Source organism: Lipophrys pholis, assembly GCF_963383615.2.
Source record: "Lipophrys pholis genome assembly, chromosome: 3".
Lineage (NCBI taxonomy): Eukaryota > Metazoa > Chordata > Actinopteri > Blenniiformes > Blenniidae > Lipophrys > Lipophrys pholis.
The window spans coordinates 14619063-14638812 of NC_137627.1; the positions used below are offsets into that span (position 1 = coordinate 14619063).

General features: G+C 43.1%; 1 protein-coding gene across 2 annotated transcripts in view; it reads right to left on the bottom strand.

Moving 5' to 3' along the window:
• map3k10 (mitogen-activated protein kinase kinase kinase 10) overlaps window positions 1-11806 on the bottom strand; it is a gene marked incomplete at its 5' end in the record, with an annotated part of 32198 nt that extends 20392 nt beyond the window's left edge. Inside the window, one exon of one of the 2 annotated variants that reach the window (XM_080459126.1) lies at window positions 10810-11806. In XM_080459126.1, the coding sequence (XP_080315252.1) occupies window positions 10810-11806 (997 nt within the window). The remainder of the gene's footprint in view (window positions 1-10809) is intronic. The other variant, XM_080459125.1, reaches the window with a different exon arrangement.
• Between the last annotated feature and the right edge of the window lie 7944 nt (window positions 11807-19750).

Below are 19750 nucleotides of genomic sequence, written 5' to 3' on the forward strand. Positions count from 1 at the left end.
CCGTCTGTCTCACACCATCATCGTGACACATACTGAACTGACCGATGCGGCGGCAGGTCGCCGTGCATCAGCACAGACGAGATGACGGCCCGGGGGATACTCAGCAGACAGTTCTCCACCTTGCATGCCCTGGACATCTCCATCTCGGTTTCTGCTATAGCTGTGATCAAAACCCCACCAATAAACCAGTGGAGCCCGCCCCTGCATCTTCATCTTCGTCTATTTCCCCCTCGTTCCCACCCCTATCGCCTCCCAACTGTCTGCTGTTGCAGCTGTCGTCGGGCTGGCTACAATCACAACTCACCAGGGAAATGAAATGGAAGAGCAGAGTCAAAGCAGGAGGGGTGGAGGGAGCCAGGAATCAAAGAGTAAGTGAAAGCTAGATTGTGTGTGTAACTTGGGAGGTGTCGCGTGGGGGGAAGAAGATGAGGAAGCAAGGGGGGGGGGGGGGGGGGGGGGGGGCTGCTGGTTTTAAGATGAGAAAGGAGGGGGGATGGGAGACTGAAGATGAGAGAGGAAAAAGCCACGAGTGGGACCGAGATGACAAGAGGGAGGAGAGTGCCAGAATTGAGGGCAAAGAAGGAGAATCAGGAGAAAGCAGGAGGAAAAAAAACTGAGAGCAGCACGGGAGTGAAAAAAAGGACCAGAGATAAAGTGAGATGGAGGGGAGAAAAGACACGGGCACTATGGGAAAGACAGAAATAATGAGGGGATGAAAAGATGCGGGCTACTCAAGGTAAAGAGAGATGACTGGAGGGAGAGCTTTTGTCATTTTCCTTGCAGCACATACCAGATGTCTTTGTGTCTCGATAGGTCTCTCCATTTCTCTTTGGCTTTCTCACTTCTTCTGTTCTCTCGACAGGTTTTTAGGCAAAGAGAGACATGAAACATCTTCGGTTTGCACATAAAGTGGAAAAGACGTTCAATTACTCTGTTCAATTAAATCAGGCCCGTTTAAATGAAATAAAATGTTTGGAATTCGACTGGATTACCAAATACAGCAGATTTAGATAACAAAACTGAATCAAAACCATTAAACTCCATCATTTAATAATGCAAAAGCACTGCTTCACTATGACCCTGCTGCTAAGACTATTTGTTTCCCAGAAACAATAAAAAAAATACACACAATTTGAGTTAAAAGAAAATTGAGGCAGCAAGATGCGCGTTGAACCCCTGGCTCTCTTTTCCACTTCCCCGGTGCTTTTAATGAGTGTTGTAGCAAGTATCCTCACATGTCATCGATACCCCAGCTTGGCTCCACTTGTACCACCACAGGCCATCGGGGCTCTAATCCTGAGCCGCACAGTGGCACAGTTTCACCCTGGAGCCATTCACTTTGTCTCCACACAAACGCAGCTGCCAGATTCGTGTGACCAGGCCGCCTCTCTCTTAGAAGAAACGGGGGTATTAAATGAGGCAGCTTTCTTGTACATATCTGTGTGTGTGTGTGTGTGTGTGTGTGTATGTGTGTGTGTGTGTGTGTGTGTGTGTGTGTGTGTGTGTGTGTGTGTGTGTGTGTGTGTGTGTGTGTGTGTGTGTGTGTGTGTGTGTGTGTGTGTGTGTGTGTGTGTGTGTGTGTGGTATGAATGTAGGAAAATGTACAGTGTGGGAACTCACAGGCAGGTCTGAGCTTCCTTTAGTTAAACTTTAAATGTAACTCAAGATGTAATGATGACCATCGAATCTTATTTACCTTTCAATTTAGTGTGTTACTGGACAAATTTCAACATGACTGAGAGTGACTGTCTCACTGATATGTTGTCTATTAGATTTAAGAACACGTAAGAACTCATGGGAACAGTGACTTATATGCCGTGTTCAGTAAAAGCCTCATAGATCCTCAGTCATGCGGTAGAACAGCGTTGCAATGAAGTCCAACACATTGTGCAAAATACTGCATATCAAAGTGTACAAGTGAAGCAATTTTGCAGAGAATGAAAAAAAAACCAACTATAGTTCAACTGGCTGCATAATGCACTTTGGGAAACACCCATCATAGCGACTTAAAGTAGGCACTTCTCGGTTGTCATGGAAACGTGACACTGAGCCAGTTGGTGCCGCATTTGGAGAAGGGTGGAAAATGAAGGTGTGAACGCAGACCAAACGAACTACAGTATATCAAATTTACATTTGGGTGCACAGGCTGCTAAAGCACTCTCGATGTTCACGACACAATATTTTTTTTATCATTTCAAGTGTCAAAGTAACATAAACTCCTCTCTGGGCCTCAACAAACCACAGAGAGGAAAATGTATTTATTATCAAATTACTATCGGTGATCTCACTTCTGACTCAGCCACTGTTAATCAGAATGTAAAATATTAATCTCGTAGCTTGAGAGAGTGGGAAGTCGCCCTCACATATGTGTGAATGTGTATAAGCAACGTCATTGTCGATAGTCAAAGTGGCTCATTTACAAAAATGTGCTATTTCGAGTGTCGTTTTCATCTTGGCCTCAAAATCTTGATACCTTCACAGTATTCCCAAACTTTATAGTGACAAATTTGAAAGCTTTAGAGCTTTAGACAAGAGACCTTTACCTTTCAAAAAAAAAAATAAAAATGTTCCGGTCATTTTGTTTTCATGCTTTATGGTCAACAAATGAATTGAAATAAACTTAAAACAAACTCCACTTTGTCAGTGTAAATGCTGTTATTGCAGTGATTTCTTTTCATGTGCTCGTCTCAGCAATTTGAAATTGTGGAGGACTAATATCTGTGTAGGTCAATAAAAAACCTGAAGCAGTTTATAACATCTGCTCTCTGTAGGTTGTTGCATGCAACTTTAATTTGTTAAACATCCCCGTGTCATGGACGATCCCGAGTATGTCGAGGAATCAACTGAAAGCTTGCAAAAGGACAACACGCTGTTTACAGTTCAAACCTCTGAAGCAGTGAAAGTAAACGCTAAATAAATCATCGTAAGCTGGTGTCGGCTCTTCAAACGCAGAGAGTGCAGCCTGCCGTCTGCCCGAAGTGCACTCCACATGACTCCGCTGTGAAAGTGGGTGAAGGACCTTCGACTCGGGGGACACCCAGCGCCTTCTCTGCACGGCCCGACTCCCCCTGTGCCAGGCTGCTGGCAAACAACAATGACCCTCTAACAGACGAGTCAACAGCCACCCGACGCACAAGAGCCCAGGAGGTGCCGATGTGAGTGCGAGTGTGTGTTTTACCATATTTACATACACAACTTTACTGATGGCAAGAAACATGTCCGTGTTTATCTAAAGAGACATTTTTCTCCAAGAATTTGTTTATTTTCTATAACTCTAATCCATGTTTTTAAAGGTCAAATGATCTTCGAGTGGTATGTCTGTTTATGTAAATTCACCACAGTTACATCATCAATGATATGTACATATACATATGTGTGATTATTTTGACAAAGATATTAATAAACATCTAGTCACAGACCATGGAACAGAAGCTGATCATCTGCAATACTGTGGTGTGTTCATAAATGCATTTCTGCTATACTAGCTGGTCCTCAGTTAGACAAAAGCACAGTAGAATGTACAGAAACTTGCAGGCTGAGGAGGACGTGTGAATGTGTGTCAGTGTTTGGCAGCTCCACAGGGAGCCCGAGCTGCAGTGCAGTAACAGCCACTGTTAGCTGGCCTCAAATCAACTTTTTATTGACTGGTTGGAGAAAATAACAGCGATGTGTGTTTCACTGTGTGTGGGCACAACATGCACGTGTATTTGCCTCTGACTTGGTGTCACTGTGCCACCATCCCTCTTCAGTCGGCTCTCTCTCTGAGACGGATTGAACGTCGACAGCGTTCCTCTTTGACAAAACATCTGTTAGCAGCGAGGCCAAATTCACACACTGCCAGTGAAGTGAACACGGTCCAAAGTCCTTCCAATAATCCTCCCTCTCCCGCTCTCTTTGCCTGCCTGTGTCCTTTTATCAGTCTGTGGTGAGCGGGGGCCTTTCCAAACTTAACTGGTGGCGGAAATCCTGTAACGTTGCCTCTATCCCTTCAACAACAACAATTACTCACACATTTCTCCAAGTAACGTTTAATAACATAGTAATCAGTGTTATTCACTGCCCTTATCAGTGGTCATAATGTTGTGGCTGACTGGCCTATAAACAAAGCATATAAGACTTTTTAGAGCAATGCTAAATGTTGGACATTATTCAACAGCAGGCTGTCATGGTAATACGAGAGCATTCAATTGCTCGGCTGCACGAGGATATTGGGGTCAACAGTACAGACAGATAGTAAAAAAGCTTCAGTCCACAGTGCACCAAGATTGTTAGCCTTAATCTGTAGCTGTCTCTGAGAGGAAGAAGAATGGTTTGACCTCCTCTCAAACTGGCCCTTTACTGCTCCTGCCTTCATCTCTCCCTCCCCCATCCATCTCTCTATTCCCTTTTCCCAGTTGAGCCTCCAGGGGTTTCTCTACAGCCAACTGCATTCCTGCTCAGATCCTCTACCCATCCTGCATCGCCTCCATCCATCTCTCCTCTCTGTCAGCCACGGCCGGCAGTCGCCCCTCGCTGTCTCCATCTCCCATCCTTTGCCCCGTCCCCCCGCAGTGACTCCTGCCATTGTGAGCCCTGCTCTCGCTCTGTCTTCGGCTGCTGTGTGAGAATGGGGTCATTGTTGCAGTGCGGCAATGAGTCCATAAGTGTGTATTTGTACATGTGTGTGTGTGCGATTGTAGGAGTTCTATGCCCCAGTGCCAGCGTGTCCTGCTGAACGATCATCATGCGAACGCAGCTCACATACACAGTACAACTGAACCGAGCTCACAGATATAGCATCAGCTCCATAAATATTTGGACACTGGGACTGATTTCAGTATTTACACTATCCATAAAGGAATTAACAAATGTGCTGAGAGTGGACGTTCGGCTTTAATTTGTTAGCTTACACTATCAGCAAAGCCAATAAAACAGAGAAATTCAAACATACCCAAAATTCTTTTTCAGACTTTCACTATGATTTGATGAAAAACAAAGTCTTCTCAAATTTCAATGAGCCACGTCTTTAGCCTGTTAGGTTGCCTCTGTATTTCTTTTGTAATTTAGCTCATAGTTTTTGATTTCCTTCAGCCCTTGAACATGATCCTAAATAAACAAGTGAAAAAAAATTACAAGGAAGGAAAGACCAGACATTTGTGTTTCATGAAAAATATTAGCTGGTTATGAATCTGGGGCAAAAGGAGTGACAAAAGGAGATGGTACATTTCAAATAAGACCTGAAGGAACAGTTTGCCGCAAGTTAGGCTATTTATGACATGAGTATTTTAAAGAAACATTTTAAAGAAAGTCTGTATATAGATTACAATGAGCAGATACTAAACAATGTCTAAAGATTATGTTATAATATCAAAAAGATGTTTCACATCAAAAAAACTGATAGATATACAGTGTTTTATATGACAAAATCCTGGGCAGGTCACCAGTCCATTACAGGGCAAACAGTGAGAGACAGACAACCATCACCACAAACGTTCACAGTTAAAGTCAATTCAGAGTCACTAGGTTCTGTCTTTAGATTGTGAGTAGAGGGGGGACATGCGTGAATTTTACAAAGCATTTCCATGAAGGTATTTTGTTAAAATTCTAAATTATTTTCTTACTACAGCATATAAACTGTTAAAGCTCATATATTCAGAACCCTCCCTTTCCTGGGTGTGTTACTATAGTTAATTATTGCCTGAAAAAGACAAGTCTGGACATATTATTCATGCAGTTCACTCTTCAGAGCCACGATGTCCATGATTAATTTCCACACCTCTGGCTAACAGGCCGACATGATAACAGTATTGCCCACCATCATTCCTCACATTGCCAGCTCGCACAAGAGCCACAGTCTCGGCCTGCACTCTGTCTCTCTGAGGGATTAGCCGCCGGCTGGCCACCACTCTAATCCTTTCCTCAACAGACTCACTCTTACAGCTTGTGTGCTGTTGTGGTCATGCTTGCCATAGATCGATACTTCAATTAAAATGTACAAAAAGTGCTTTTATCAAATGAATTCCCCCTAATCTTGTTTTGTGCCCATTTGACAGACTGTCTGTGAGACGCGGGGCTCCCACTACTCATATGAATGTTGGTTCTGTAAACAAAGCTTCTATTTGAAGCCTCATCAGTCAAAACACCAGCTAATGTCAGCCTCGCTCTGACTTTATCGAGTGTGCCAACACTATCAGCCTCTAGATTTACACTTCAACATCAGAGGCTTCATATGGAAGCACAACACCAACAGTTAGGATCAAGTGAAAGACAAACATCAGATATAAGTTGAAATATACATAGCTCTACGGTGGCATCATATTTATAGGAGCGTTGACTGTCGTGTTTGTCCAGCCTGTCTTTCTGTTGTTGGTAACAGGTGATCACTTCACCTGTATTGTCTTACCGCTGACTCACTGCTTTAGCAGAGCTCATATAAAGTGTCACTGACCAAGTGGATGTAACTTAAAACATGGGTCACAACTCATGAGTAAGAGAAGTTTTAAAAACAGATTTCTAAATTAATGGACAAAACCACCGAAACTGTGAATTTTCTTACTTGTTTTGTGAGATTCAGTTGACCCTCTTTACAAATAATACTGCAAGTGTTTTGAGCAGCTCTAATGACAATTGTGTTTTTAACGATTAGTCCATGTTTATATAGAAAATAAGAAGAGCAAAAGCAGATGATTTCAAAATTAAACAATTGGCATTGCATACATTTTTTAAATTTCAGCTCCTTGTAATCTTGTTACTATGTGTTTTTACCAGAAATAGAGTAAAAAGTCAAAATCTAATTGAATTGAACACTGATTATAGGGACTTCTTCCATGACAACCGTGATCAACAATGTTGCCTTGTTATGAAGTGAAGACCTGCGGATGATCAGTCCAGCATTCCCTAAACTGCTCTTGACATTTGTATCCTCGGTCACCACCATCTGTTCATTCAATTAGTTCAGTTTTTTGAATTGCATGATTTTCTGTGAAGAACTTTGTAACAATGGTTTTAAAGGTGCTGTGTAAACCAAGTGTCATATGTGCATTATCTCTCATGATTGCTTTCAATGAAGCAATGAAGAGAACAAGATGGCTTTACAGAAAGCTTTAAACTGCTCAATGAGGTTTATCCGATGAGGCTTTTTTGTCGTCTTCTTGAATATATATTTAAATCAAGTTTATTTAGTTCATTCATTTGTTAAGCACTTGTTTTGGTCACATGTGGGACACGTGTAAATGTGACTGATTAATAATCAGAGGACCTGATGAAAATGGTGCTTAGCTGAAACCCTGATATTGATATGATGCCAAGATGATGCATCTGAACTGTCACTTTCGAAACGAGGCTCTTTTCTGTCTTTACCTTCTGCGTTTGAGCCAAGTGGGGAGGACCGCTGCCCTATGCTTTCAGAAGCCGGTTCCTGATCCAGGATGAGAGTGACAGGTAAGGCATGACCGCGAGGCTGATGACCTGCCAGCCCACAAACATGCTGTGACATCACTCCAAGGAGGTCAGAGTAATCAGATTATGCCCGTTACACAGACTCGTTCTCTCTTTGCCTGCTGTGAGCTCGACTCATGGCAACACTCAGCAGGTTAAAAACACACAGTCACACATGCTCACAGACTTGCCTTCGACAACATCAAGAGAGACCAGATAAATTCAGAAAAAAAATAGCATCTGAGGGAGCCAAAAATAAAACTCCAGTGGAATGAAAAATTCACACACAGCTTCAAACACACACCAATCAAAGACGTCACGTTTTGCCTTGATGTGGAGGGAGAGAGGAGTGTTTACTGAGCTCTGAAGCTGGCTGGTGGGAGACGAGGAGAGTGGCTCGGGGGCTGAGCTGCTCTGTCACCACATCCATGCCAAGTGGTCGGCGGTTTGAAGAGGACACCTGAGACCAGCGCACCTGGACAATGAGCTGAGGTGTAACCCTAAACTGAGATGAACCACTGTTTATCCCCTGCGCTCTCCTTCTCTTATTCCTTCCCATCAGTCTGCTCTCCCGTTTCGTGCAGCTTCACTCACTCTCTCTCTCTCTCTCTCTCTCTGGTCCCCAAGCTTTTTTTCTCCCCACCACCTGATCCATTCCATCCTGTCATTCTCCCCAATCATTTGAGTCACCGCTTCTCTCTTGTATCTCACTCTCTGCCCATGCTTTTCACCCTTCCAGGCATCATCAGGGTTAATGCAAACGTTCCCCAGTGCCAGTGTGAGTCAGACAATCACATTCTTAATGATTAGCACCCATTCTCAGCGAGAGTCATCATTCGGAGGGGGTGAAGGGTTCAAGCCCTCCCTGAGACATTCCTGCATCTTTTCAGTGGCTATTTTCTCTCGCACAATACTCTAAATTAGGGGACTGACATTTTGCATCGCAGCTGACAGCGGCTAGCAGCTGTATGACTCAGTGCCACAGAAGCAGTGCCCATGTCACCATGGAAAGGCAGCGTTATGGTGTTGTTGCCAAGGCTCTGCTGTCCAATACGCATCCGATCCCACATCGCTACTCTTCCAGCCACACGGGAAAGGAGGGAAAGGGGAGCAAGACACGGGATGTTTAATTGTGAAAGACGACAGTAGATTGAGGATGGAAAGGCATTTCAACAGATCAGCAGTGAGTGTTTTCAAGCTGCAATTCTCCCGGGTCCCTCATTAAAAGGCCTTTAGTCAGCATCCCGTACACGCCACCCATATTTGCACACTCCCTCCCCCATCACTCATGTCACTTGGGATAAACACACAGTCTGACCCGCACTTGTGCGCACACAAAATGCACTTTAGATGCCGGCTGTGTAATATTTCTTTGATGCACCAACAACTGCAACTGCGTCTTTAAACAGCAAGTAGCACAAAGGACCAAAAATAGCACAGTGAGTTGCAGAGCAGAACTGCTCTCCTTGAGGAGGGGAAGAAGAGCAGGAGGAGGTGCAGGGAGAGATGACAGGGAAAAGATGGCAGAGAGAGAGCATTTCTCCCGGACTCAGGCTTCGCTGCTGTGCTCAATTTAAGTTTCCCCCCTCTGTGTCAACGCTCCCGAAACCTCCCATCATGCACTAGAAATCAATGTCAACACAGGCTGATCATCTTTCAGAAACATCTAAAAATGATTGTGAGAAGGTTTAATACATTTATAAAGCAATACCTATTTATTACAGTAGAGCACACGTTAGTCTTCATGCTACGTTTACTGTCAACTTTTAATTATTGTATAAATACTGCTGATATGAAGCTTTAAGTCTGACATTTTCTGTTTATAAGCATAAGAAATACACAGAAAATGTCAGACTTAAAGCTATATATGTATATATATATATATATATATATATATACACATATATAAGCTTTTACTATCTGCTACTTCTGCACTTGGCAACAAACATGATAATACCATATGTTGCTGCAGTCTTGAGTTAAGTGACACCACAATACAGTTTGAATCGTCCTATATTTTTTATATTTTATGTATTCAAACCAATCTGAGAAAGTCTCTTAGCAAATTCTATATTCATAAACCTTATAACCTTCAGCTTTTATCCTACCTGTATGACTTTCTGTCTACAACATATTTAACAAATAAAATAAAGATAAATACATATAGCCAGTAACCCTGCAACTCTCAGATTTGTTTATTTAGTTCTGTTTATTCTGTTTTATAGACCACACCAGGATTTCTTATCACTCTATTGAGTTTTTTTGAATAGTTTGAAGAGTTTATATTTAATGTGAGCGTGCACAATTGGTAACATTTGTAAAGTGAAAATACCGTTTCTTTAAGTGAAAAACCGAGGCGACTTCTTTTGAGCTGCCAGTGCGGCTCGTGTTAGCCAAAGTTAAAGATAATTAGCTGAAAACATAGGTCAATAAGGATTGCCCAAATGGCTCTTACCAAGCAGCCTGACTTATTGGAGGGAATGTTTGCACTCAGTTTGTTATACATTCATTACATTAGGATTGTTAGATAACTTCTGCCAGTTGGTTTTGAAAAACTGGCAGTTTTTGTATTTAAGTGCCCAGAGTAGTATTGGCCTATGTGTTTACCTCTGCCGTGTGTGTTGTGGGTGCAATGAGCCATGATATACAGTCGCTTGCAGAAGTAGTCATAGCCAAAAGTTGAATTCCCTCAATTTAGCGTTTCATATTGTTTGTTTATGACAAGCAATTCTCGCCAAATCTTTCAGCTGCTACTACAATGAAACATACAGAGAACTGAACATTTTTGAAAACCAAGATACATCATCTCAGCATAATATTCATCCATCTATACATCCATCCCTTCACCAATCCAGTAATCCATTATTGTGAGTCAATATGGAACATTGGGTAGGAGGCAAAAGACACCCTGGGTAGGTCACATGACTAACACTGCACATGCTAACATTCACTCATATACATTTGCACCTACAGGTTATTTACAGCCACAAATGAATATGCATATCTTTGGATTTTAGAAGAAAAGGGAAGTTTTTCCCTGGAGAAAACCCACACAGACAGAGCATTTAAACTGCACACCGAAGGGATCAAACCTGGATTCTTGTCATGAGATGACAATGCAAAGCCCTGCGATGTTAAATATGTGTCACCTTCGACACCATTGTAGGTTCTGAAATGTGTGAATTACAGCTGGGCAACTTCCATCTGCTGACAACCAGAAAGGGGTGAGACTGAAATGCCAATGACGGACATAAGTATGCATTAACCTAATGGACATCTTTCCTCCCACCTCCCTACAATGTCTCACAATGTAATCTCTGACATGTTAAGTCCATAATCATGGCAATTGTTCTATTACACAGAAGATAAATGACAGTTAATTGAAATACTTACTATTGCTGGACTTGAGGTCTCTGTGGATGATGGGTACGAATGCCTGGTTGTGTAGATAGTCCATCCCAGTTGCAATTTGGACAGCCCAGTTCACCAAAACTCTCGGAGGGACCTTCTTGCCAGCGAGGGCTCGGTTCAGAGCCCCCCCTCTGGCATACTCCATCACCAAGCACAGGTTGGGCTCTCGCAGGCAGACCCCACGAAGAGCAATAATGTTGGGATGCCGGAGCATCCAGAACAGCCTGGCCTCTTGTCGTACGCTCTCCGCCGTGACACTAATATCCTCATCTGGATCCTGCCTGGCGGCCTTTACGGCGACTTCCTCTGCCCGCCACACTCCTTTGTACACCTTTCCAAACCCACCAGCTCCTATTACCTCCTCCAGGAGGAGTTCAGAAAAGTCAATCTCCAGCGGGCATTCGCCCACACCCCCTGCCACGAGCCCTCCTGCAGTCAGCTGCTGATAGCTGGCACCGTCTCCTCTAGTGACGTAGTTGCTTGGAAAGATACCCACTTTGTCCTGGATCTTACCTGTCCACCAACCCTCATCCCCAGATACTTTGGAGTCTTTGGAGAGAACCTCAAGGAGGTCCCCCCGCCGTAGGGTTAACTCCTCATCAGCTGTGGCCTCATAGTCAAACACTGCTGTCCAGTAGGCGTTGGGATTGTTGCCCCCACATAGGTGACCGGGGTGGGAGTCCGGCGAGTCGGACATGGTGGAGGAGTTCCAGCTGCTGCCATTCTCCACCTGCAGGATCGGGGCTGGAAACATTGGTGGGGGAGGCGTCATATTTGGGGGAATGAATGAGGCGGAGGTAGTAGAGGAGGGAGGCCCAGGGGGGACAAGGCAAGGGGGTGGTGGAGAGCAGCAGCCCCCACAGCTGGTACAAGACAGGGGGGCTGCTGTGCTGCTGGTTCTGCCATACGGGTTCATGGCAGCCTGACTTCTGTGTGACGATGTCGGCCTGCCCTTTGTCAACTCAGGCACAAAATCCATATGGGGCCCATCGACTGAAACAGGGTGTCCTCGACCACCAGCGGAGGGGAGAGGGGATCAGAGGTTCAGAGGGCTGCAACTGCTCTTCCCCATCGCCACATCTCACCGCTGACTCTGTGCCAAATCCTGTCACCAGTTGTTTCTGTGCTGTTGCTATGCAGTGTGTAAGTAACATGTATTCCCAAAGGCAAGTTCGTTCAGGGCCGATATACATCAAGTCAGGCAATGACACTCAGAGGAGCAGATCCATGAATGTGTGTTCTCCCAGAACCTCAATGATTGGTAGTGTGCTCTGATGAAATGCTACCCTAAATTCTCACAGGAGAGATGAATTTGTGTTTATCTGATCAGCGAATGAGCTGTGAAACTAATTCAAGGCCTTTTCTACTCCCTTTGGCCCATAAACTTCAGCCTAGTTAATAAAACAGTTACATACTCAATGTCAATTTACAAAACGAAATCTGAGCACATTGTGTATTTATAGCTTTGAATTATTTTCCCAGATGAACACTTCTGTGGTCATTTATGATTGTGGGTGTATCACCAGTGACTGAGGTGAAGATAAAACCACAGCTGATTGTCAGATTAATTTGGGGATAGAAAATGGACTATTAGGCTGCCAATAAAAACCACAGTCTGTGTATGAGCTGGGCGAAATCCTCTGAGCAGGGGTCCTTATTATTTCCCATCAAGCCCTGTGTAGATGCACCTCCCCCGCCGGCCATCTCTATGTATGGCTACTTTCTAGTTTTCTATATTGTGTGAGGAATTTAAAAAAAAATAAAAAATCCCTACATCCCCACAACAAGCCGGCCCTGGCGGCTAAATCCTACACATTAGTCGGTCCAGCATTTTGGAATATCCTTCATCAAAACAGGCCTCGTCCATTTTAAGACAGCTGGGAAGTGACACAGGCGATCCGAGGCAGGTATTCAAACACGGGAGCTGCAAAGTGGCACCGTGTTCAGCATCCAGCGGAGTCTGAGCGCAACAAACCCGCCTCCGTCCCTGTGCAGCGGCCTCCTTCACTAGACACTTCCGCCGGGCTACATTTGGGATGGTGACGAGCTGTGGGGTTAGACAAGCAACTCGTCTGTGCCGGAGACAGAAAAGAGACGCGACCATTTATCATTATACCCCTGCTCCGTGAGCGCGCGTGGCACCGCGTTCACACCATCAGTTTATGTAGTGCTGCTGCAGAAGGTGGGGAATCTTTCTTCATAAATAAATGTCCACGGCTTGTTTAGCAGAGAGAGAAGCCGTCACACGGCAGCAACAAGGTGGAAAATAATGTGAGAGGGTTTGCATGGAGGCATTGCAGCATTACTGTGTCAGTAATCCAACAGTCTAGATGGAAAAGACGGTGAGAGCCACTGTCTCCATGTTCGCTTTAACAACAGCTCATCCCAGGACTAATAATAATAATAATAATAATAATAATAATAATAATAATAATAATAATAATAGAAAACAGTCTCTCCCTACGTGCGTAAAAATGGTGCGGGCATCCAGCCGCTCCTTGTATCTTTCGTCCCACACAGCATTAATTCAATACGTAAACAATTCGCCTTTGCTGTGACCAAACCTGAACATTAAGCGTAGCAACATCCACTGACACCATGGCATGGGCGTATTGGCTTAGCATCCAAGTAGAGGAAAGGAGGAACATCACAGGTCCGTAACCCAGTTTATCCCGGCAGATTAAAACGCTCCCGAGAGTCCTCGTCCGTGTTGCTCATCCAGCTGTCCGAAGCTCCATCGGATTCACAGACAATGCTCCCCCCCTGAATCATACGTAACATTTCGGGATCCGGGGCTGTCAGTCTTCTGGGTTGACTTTGCATCCAAACACACCGGGGTGCTGTGCGCACGGGCTGGAGTGACGGAGCGTCAGATGGGTGTGATCTTCGAAAGGTGGGGATGAATACAGCGTGTGGGCTGTGCTCCAGCCGGACTCATGTCTCCAGTGTGTAGATCAGGGTGCTGCGCACCGTGCAGGGCGGAAAGGAACACACTGCAGTTAGTTATAACAAGTCTGGACTGCTGGTGGGAGTGTGCCGGTGCACTGTGGGTAATGGAGTCCCGAACAACGCTCCTGCTGACCTACATCATTCTGGCAGCAGACAAACGTGAATAATTCACAATATTACAATAATTAGCGAACATTAAGAGTATCTCACTGTATACATGCTTTTAATAATGTACGATGCTGCCCATTGTTGTCCTCATATTGCTAATTTATAACGGAATATATGGTCTACATTGCATTGCAATGGTGCAGTAAATTGCAATACACGCTGAGTCTTACATTGAAGAAAGACCAGTGACGATTTGTTCCACCTGGTTATGCAGCCTCCAGCTTTCAACAAATGTTCATTAATGAGACCGGTCACTACTATGTACCCTTTGTCCCGATTTATTACTCAATAATGTCAGTATCAGTACCCTTTGTTAAGTATTTAACTCCTACCCAGTCTTGATACAATTGTTGATTACGACTGGTATTTAATAAAAATACAAAAACTAGTTCTCGAATAATTCATAGTTCATTTCCATTCACATAAATATCAATCAATGGTTTTATTCTAATAGTGATCACGCCCATCAAATAATGAGCGACACTGCCCTCTGGTGTGTATTAAATGATGTGGGGGAAAAAAGTTAGGCGCTCAAGTGTCCTATTCATAAGCAGAACCATTCAATACTTATTTCATGAGTACAATTGGAGGCCCTCTGGCCACTAACTATGAGTCCAGTTCCACACAGTTCATACCATGCAAAGGTTGGGAGATACATGTTGTGGGAAAGATCTTTTAACATCTCCATGTTACTTGGAGTAAAGTTGCATATGATTAGATTTGATCAAACTTTTATTGACTTATCACGTTCAACTGTTTGAGGCATGGATTGATCTTAATGTTTGATATTATTGCTCTATGCACTTGCACATTTATGTGTGTGGATTGTCTCTGTGATGAGTACTCTCGCCTCACTGTGAGAAGGTGGGATGAACTACTGGCTGGGCCTGTATGGAATTTCCATGTTTTCCAGTGCATGAGTTTCTTCCCACAGTCCAAAATGTGGCCCTAATACGAGCATACACGCCACCATCCATAACTGAGTCTATTTTATTTATTCTAAGAACACTGGTATTATTAAAATGTACATTGTTTGATAAAATGAGATTGGATATGACAATACTATGTTAAAAAGGGGTGACAAGGGGTGAGAGTAAATAAGTTTTACTTCTTCTCACTCCTTTTCGAATACTCTCTGACGATGTTTTTTTTCTTGATTTATTTTATTTTTGTTATTCATTTATTTATTATTTGAGAGGAAAACTTTGTTGTTAATTTTCTTTTCTTTTTTTATTGTTTTCGTATTCGAAATAAACATTTCAATCAATCAAAAAACGAAACAAAACACAACAACAAAGATTTGTTCTTGTTTCCACTTCCGTTTTTTTTTTTTTGTAAATATGTCACAACCACCAGAAGCAAAAACAAGGTACTACATTTATTGTGATTGTTATATTTTTGTAAAGTTTATACAGCTGATTTTTGTGAAAATGTGACAACAACGGTGAAGCTTGTCATCCTAACTGAATAAATACCCGCAAGCAAATGCCACAATGCCGTTTTAAAAATGTTAAAAGTTCGTTGAAAAATAATTTGTCAAATCTTAACAAGCTTCAGATGAATAATTATGCTAACCAACCACCAAGCTGTGCTGTTGACCAATTTGTGTGTGATCCGTCCATTCACCCATCGTTTCCCACCTATCGTTTCATTCTAGTAAAAATCATCAAAGAATCATATTTACTGATTTTAAAAATTGTTTGTTTTTATTAGGTGTTTTTCAATAATTTAAGAGGTTATTATAATGCTTTCACCCTTTCGCTATGAGAATAAATAGTTTTATTGTAGTTTCAAGTGTTGATCTGGAGTGATAATACTGACATGAAATCCTTGCTTTATGTAAAGCTGTTTTAAAAGTAGAATTATCTATCCGTTAGGCTACTTATGTGTGGCTACATAAAGATGCAATAATGATTATATTGCAATAAAACTGTTCTAACAAATTAAGGCTTTAGCGTGGGAAACATCTTCTGGTGCATGATTGCTTGTGTGTGTGTGTGTGTGTGTGTGTGTGTGTGTGTGTGTGTGTGTGTGTGTGTGTGTGTGTGTGTGTGTGTGTGTGTGTGCGTGAGTAGTAGTAATGTGTTGCCCCCTTTGCGTTACTATCAGTGGGCTGCACCAGTCGGAGCTGCGCATGCGCAGTGTGAGCGTGCGGGCGCAGCTCCGCCGTGGTTTCGGTTGAAGCATTCCTGCCTGTAACGTCTCCGTGTGTGAACGAACAGCCGAACGTCGTCTAACAGTGTCTGGTCTGGAGAACTATTTTAAAGGAGTAGGAGCCGAGTGGAAACAAAAACACCGGACCCACATTAGGTAAGCCGTCTGCTCGTTTTTTTTTCTCTGAACAGTTTTGTTTTTTGGGGGGGGGACGCTGAAAAAGCGCTGAAAAGTGACGAGTGAACTAAACGGTAAGCGAGCGGAGGCGAACACCGAGAGCCAGCCGAGCCGACCAACTTCACTCAATGTACGGTCTCCCTACTACGCCTCTGCCGGGGCGCTCACACCAGCCTGGAGCCGCACACACCGGCGCCTGCTCCATCTCCGCCTCCACCCATTCAACAGCGCACGTATTAGCCCCAAATGAGCCGCTCCTTGCTAATAATTACTAACTATAAAACAATCTACAACCTTCCTGCTCGTTAAAGACGCCACTGCGCATGCGCTCGGAGCTCTGCAGACTTCGGAATTGTAGTTTTTCATACCTGAGTTATTCACAGTTGTGGGGGCCAGGAGAAAATGGTAAAACTACAAGTTCCAGACAATGGGAGCTTTGTTTGGGAGCAAGGCTAGCCAGCTAGTTAGCCAGGACGAGCTTTGAATTTCGAGTAGTTGTGCTGCAATCGGAAGTTGTCTTGGCTGGAGATGTGCGTTAAAGCATGAGCTGCATGTGAAATGTGCTGGTTTGCGCAGTTCAGACACGTATTCTGGAAGTGAGAGTTCAGCAGTTGAAAGGAGACAGTGTTGCTTCTGTGCCTCGGAGGGGTGTGTGCAACATGTTTTAATTGTGGTTGTAAAATGAGGATTGCTCGTGGACCTGCAGGCTGAATCCAGCTGTCAGAAGACGTGTGTGCACAGTCGGGGTGCAGGATTCACAAACGCATCGCAGACATACGAGCGTGTGTAAAGGAGGTGATGATGCGTCCCTTTTCATTGAGATCCCCCGTGTTACTACTGTATTCCCCCAACCCTCAGGAAATGACACGTCTCGATCAGGATGATGGATCTGCCGGGCAGGAACAGCAGACCATGGCCGCGCTGCACACATTGTAGGCTTCATTTGCTCTGGGTGCCTCCCACATGGAACTAATGGAATAATGATTACCAGGGAAAATGTGAGAATCATGTTCAGGTGTTTTAACCTGGTTGTGCTGCTGCTCAGCAGCCTGTATCAGCTCCAGTGTTGTACCCAGAACTGCCCACGGTCTCAACAGGGAAAAGGTTCCTTTTTTTTGTGTCCAGTTTAATAAGTAGTGTAAATTTGATGCAACAATTTCAACTCTTGCATGTACATTTATTATTCTGTGATCACTGGCTTCAGGAGTAAGTTATTCAATGCTCTCTTTGTATGATTTCCTTTGAGATACGTTCATGTTGTAATAAATGCTACATTGTTATAACAAAGCACTTATTAGACTGTGGTAATTCGTTGTGTGCATTTAACTAAAAAACACATTTTTGGAACAAAGCTGAAGTTAAATGTCCAGCTAAATGGCATAGACACAGTGCTCCTGTGAGGTCCTTCAGTTTTTGGCAATGTCCATCCTCTTCAAACCTACTTTTTTTTTTTTTCAATGCTGCTTTTATGCTTATCCCACGTCACTTGTTTAAAACTATGAAATATGGGCAAAGTACTATTAGATGAAGAAGTTCAAGAAAAACCACATCCATAGTCAGACTTTTTTTCTCCAGAAAATCAACTGTGGACAGTTTGTCTGGACTACCAGGACATTTTTAGATGGCATGAGCATTGTTGTGGCCATGATTTTTCTTTTCACCAATGTATTGGTGTCAGTCTTGACCTGGAGTGTGTGGAACCTAGATTCGAATCCCCGTTGTAGTAGGAGCAGCATCCGGCGTTGAAACCAAGTTTACAGTGCAAGTTGTGTATTATACATATGTATTAGAAGAGTTATTGTTTTTTCTACTCAAATTACATCAAAGTTAACTTCTGGTTGCGCGACCGTGATATTACTGACACGGCTCTATACCTATTCTATAAAGCCGAGATCCTGCTGCACGTGTAGTTAAGCGTGACACAATACGTTAATTGAAGCAGCATCATGTTGCTACAACCTGTGGTTGGTCATTTGTTGGCTCTGGGATCAGTGACTTTGAGGAGATTAATCAAACACACAAAATGTGGTGGGAATTTCATTCGAGTGTAAATAAGTTGCTACAATCAATTATTTCACACGCAACGATTGAAAAAGAATTTATAGTTTAAGGGCTTAAATACACTAATTTATGGGCCATTATCATGTGGTATGCTGCCAAAGTTGAGTTGTGTCAGGCCTGTGTCTTGTGTCAGTGGTAGCACAGGTTCTCATAATATTATTAACTTTGAACGCATTATGTAATGCTGCAACTGAAGTAGCCAATCATGATATTAATTGTATTAGGCACAGCGATGCATTTCACTGGTATGTTAAGATGTCCTCTCTGAAAAATAGATTTGTTTTTAGGGGCTAGAAATAACAAACAACTTTAAAACACACAAAAATTAACCTGTCATAGAATTTTTGTTTAAATAAATATTTACTTCCTCTTTTAAATTTAGGAATTTTTTTACATCAACATTGCTAGAAATCACATATGACAATGTTGTAGTTCTCAAAGTCTGAGTTGAAATAAAGATCCAAGCTATGTAGGTTTTAGTCAAGAGTTTGAGCTTCCGGTCTGATGTTTTCATTTGAAGAATCTTACATGTTCACACTTTGGAATCACGAGTCTTGAAGTTTCATTTTTCTGAACAAATCCTGTGAGTAATGGTTTTGGAGTTCATTCATGTTGCTGTGGGATTTGTCTAAAATATGGGTTGCTGTGAGTCTAACACGGTGCTGGATCTCATGCCAGGTCCTGAGTGTCTGTGTCAGCTTGTTTGTTTTGGTATTGTCACAGTGATATTACGTCATCACTTCATGACTTTGGAAGGGCATCAGATCATAAAACACCTCTGCAATCAGCATGTTGTTGACTCCATTGGCAACCAGATGACAATCACTTTCAGGATGTGCTCCTAAAAAACATGTTTCTTGTCTGATTCTTTTGTAAGCAGCTGCCGAAACAAAGTGTTCATTCTTCAAAGAGAGCTGAATCAGGGCCACCTGAGTTATTTCGCCTGAAAGCATTTTGTTGAATCACCTCGTCCTATCTCGGCAGAGGTGACTCATCAGTTCTTGACCCCCAACCTCTCTTGGTTTTCTTCTTCTTGTCAAGGACTTCAAGGAATGTCCAGTCATGTGTTCGGTAAACAATACATTTTTTTCCAAGATTATGTTTTGATGGTTGCGGTTGTCTTTTCTCACCTTGGCAGCCCTCCTTCCATTTGTAATTTTTGAGCATTAAAAACTCAAGCTTACTCTTAATGTAATCGTTCAAGACAACTTGGTCTAATGAAGGTTAAAGAAATGACCAATTGTGTCTTTTTGGAGCTTGCTGGGGAACACACACTCATACAAGCATGCACCATCCATCACTATAATCGGGTGTATTCTGATGGGTCACAGAAGCAGTTGACAAACCCTTAGGCTACGGATCCCATCTGGTCAGTCAGCATGCACAGTGGCCGCTGCATGTGCATGCTTGAAGG